The sequence below is a fragment of the Nematolebias whitei genome, chromosome 15 (assembly GCF_014905685.2).
Source record: "Nematolebias whitei isolate Nwh7 chromosome 15, NemWhi1, whole genome shotgun sequence".
Taxonomy (NCBI): domain Eukaryota; kingdom Metazoa; phylum Chordata; class Actinopteri; order Cyprinodontiformes; family Rivulidae; genus Nematolebias; species Nematolebias whitei.
Window position 1 is genome coordinate 15968228 of NC_056512.1, and position 3193 is coordinate 15971420.

The 3193-nt window shown below is 40.7% G+C and overlaps 1 protein-coding gene across 1 annotated transcript in view; it reads left to right on the plus strand.

Annotated features, from left to right (window-relative positions):
• The window catches only part of LOC119421476 (neurabin-2), a 37107-nt gene that overhangs the window by 23785 nt on the left and 10129 nt on the right, over window positions 1-3193 (plus strand). Inside the window, exons 7-8 of the mRNA XM_037688826.1 lie at window positions 2525-2629; window positions 2833-2968. Of these exons, the coding sequence (XP_037544754.1) occupies window positions 2525-2629; window positions 2833-2968 (241 nt within the window). The remainder of the gene's footprint in view (window positions 1-2524; window positions 2630-2832; window positions 2969-3193) is intronic.

Sequence of the window (3193 nt, forward strand, 5' to 3'; positions counted from 1 at the left end):
ATGGATGGATGCATGGATGGATGCATGGATGGATGGATGCATGGATAGATGGATGGATGGATGGATGCATGGATGGATGGATGGATGCATGGATGGATGCATGGATGGATGGATGCATTGATGGATGGATGGATGGATGCATGGATGGATGGATGGATGCATGGATGGATGGATGGATGGATGGATGCATGGATGGATGGATGGATGGATGGATGCATGGATGGATGGATGCATGGATGGATGGATGCATGGATGGATGGATGGATGGATGGAAAGGGTATGAACAGTGAATATCTTACATGTTAAATGAAGCTGTGTGAACTACTTCAGTTTGGAGAGATAAACGTTAATCCTGACCAGATTAACGAGCTAGTCCCAATTCAGCCAAGACCAAAGTGGACTGCTGCGTCTTATAGCACCTCTAATCTAGAATAAATCTGCTCAATGCAAACATTATTTAAAAAATATATGTTGAATTCACTTCCGTTTCACGTTATTTATTTACGTGATGTTTTTGAGGGGAGTGGTGGCGCAGAAGGTAGAGAAGTGATCGGAAGGTTGCCAGTTCAACTCCCCGGACGGACAACATCAAAAATTTGGGTGGGAAAGATGAAGCACCCACATCTGTCTCCTTCCTCATTTGCCCCACTCTGGGCCCTTGAGCAAGGCTCTTAACCCTCCCCCGGAGACCCTAGACAGCAGCTCTCTGCTCCTCACAGAGGGCTGTGGCAGCTCGGTGTCTGTGGTTGAGTCAGGAAGAACATCTGGCGTAAAAACAATCATCAAGTCTTCGTGCGAGTTACTTCACTGTGGTGACCCTGAAGAAGAGAGCAGCCGATAGAAGAAGATGTATTTGATGTTTTTGGGTGTTAGTCAGTGGTGGCAGCAGCTAAATGTGTCATAATCAGCTGGAATTAGAAAATGTTTCTGCCTGAATAACTATGCAGTCATTGATGCCAGTGTAAAGGTTTTAATAATAACACTTGCATTTTGACGTCTGGAGTTGTTTTACAACATGCAGAACCTCTTCACAGGTGGGCTCATTCAGATCCACAGGTGGGCTCATTCAGATCCTGGTGATGGTCCGAGGACCCACTTCCAAAACAAAATCTGCTGATTTGAAACACATCTACAACATTTCTTGCTGACTCGTGCAAACACACGTTTTTAAACATTTGCACTGCCATCAATTTCTCAGTACGCAGCGACTCTTTCTGAAATATTAGATCTGGAAGTGCTACAGCTAGCTGCTGCTGTTGCTATTTATGTTTGCAAATAACCACCAAATGATGTGCAAATAACCGTGTACGCTAAATTGTTAGCAATGTAGAAACATTTTATGAAACGGCATCTGCACAAACCACTAAGAATTAAACTGTCTAAATTGAGGCTTATCAGTTATCTACAACAGGTAAGATATTTACTGTTCAAAACCTTTCCTTACATTAAAATGTGCAAGTCTTGGGTCTTGTTTGTGTCTTAGAGTCATTCTGAAACTGTTTTTGTGTCTACTTTCTTTCTCTGAGCCAAATGTCAGTGACCGTTTTGTGAAGACCAGGTCTTAATTTGTAAACCAAACGATGCCGGAACGCAAATAGCAGGGGAGGGGTTCTCCCCCAGAAATTTCTGAATAAAGTAGATGCCATTTCCTGCATTCTGGTGTATTTTAACAGATTGTTAAACATCTACGTTTACCTACATAAGTAAACACTTGATTCAAGAACTATTTTAGAGAGCAACAAGAAGTGTCCTGAACAACAGCTCCCCCTGTGTGAATAGAGTACGCTCTGTTTCTCTCAAGCATCCTCGCTCCTGCTCCAGTTCTATCTCCACTGCCTACATGTGCTTCAATTCTCATTTGTTTAGTTATACAATGAGAAGACTTTTTTAAATGAAAATTAATTGGACTTTCTTTTCAACATTTTGATTGCTGTTATTTTGACAAATTGGCACCGTTGTTTTGATACTTGATGTAAATAACATGATTACCCATCAAACATTTCTCTCGTGTTTTTCATATATAATAAAATTTTATTAATGACCCCCACATATACTGTAAAACTGATTTGCAATTTAGTTGTGCTGTTTAATTTTATTTTTGTTTTTTTAATTAAATAGCCGGTGACTGAACTTTTAGGGGCGGAGATTTTTTTAAGGGTAGAAGTGGAAATGCTTATTGAAGGGACATGTGTGTGATAATACTCCGATATGATATTAAGAAGCTCGTAAGTGGCTGTTGTGTTTAAAACGAGTGTTTATGGATATATTTTCAGATTACATATCCAATACATGTTTTATTAATTCAAGGCAGTCATATTTGCTAATAACTTTATTATTAGTAAACCTGAGAGTTAACGGATCCAAACAAACAGTTACTGTAACATACCCTGTCAAAATAAGAGAGTTCCCGGATCCTGTTCTGGTAGGATCCAGCTCAAATTAAGCCCTGGTGAAGATTAAATAAAGAAAATATGTTTGTGCAAAACACATTGCTGCGTTCATGGACTTCTCTCCATGTTGTCAGGATCCAGATGAATGATCTGATAGTGGAAGTTGATGGGACCAGTCTGGTGGGTGTCACTCAGAGCTTTGCTGCCTCTGTTCTCCGCAATACATCAGGCAAAGTCAGGTCAGTCGTCCCCCCCCCCACACACACACACACACACGCAATATGTGATGATCAGCACATCTTTTTGCTATTAACTGCATATTTCACAGCTAGTTCTACTTTTTTCTTTTGCACTTTTGGGAGTTTTGATGTTTTTGATTTGTTTCAGTAACCTAAATCATTTAAATGTTTGGGTTGAAATTGATGTTTATTTTTATTTTTAGGTTCCTGATTGGCCGAGAAAAGCCCGGAGAGCAGAGTGAGGTGGCTCAGCTGATCCAGCAGACTCTGGAGCAGGAGAGGTGGCAGAGAGAGATGATGGAGCAGAGATACAAGCAGTACATGGACGATGATGAAGAGGTACACCCATGCAGGTCCTTCTCACAGCTGGAGCTTTGATTTGAGAAAATCTTTTAAAAATCTTTTTTTTTTTTTGTGACCTGAAAATATAGCCTCTAAAAAAACTTTTTTTAAATAAAACCACACGACAGTTGCTGCATCTCATGTTCGGTGTGTGTGTGTGTGTGTGTGTGCGTGTGTGTGTGTGTGTGTGTGTGTGTGTGTGTGTGTGTGTGTGTGTGTGTG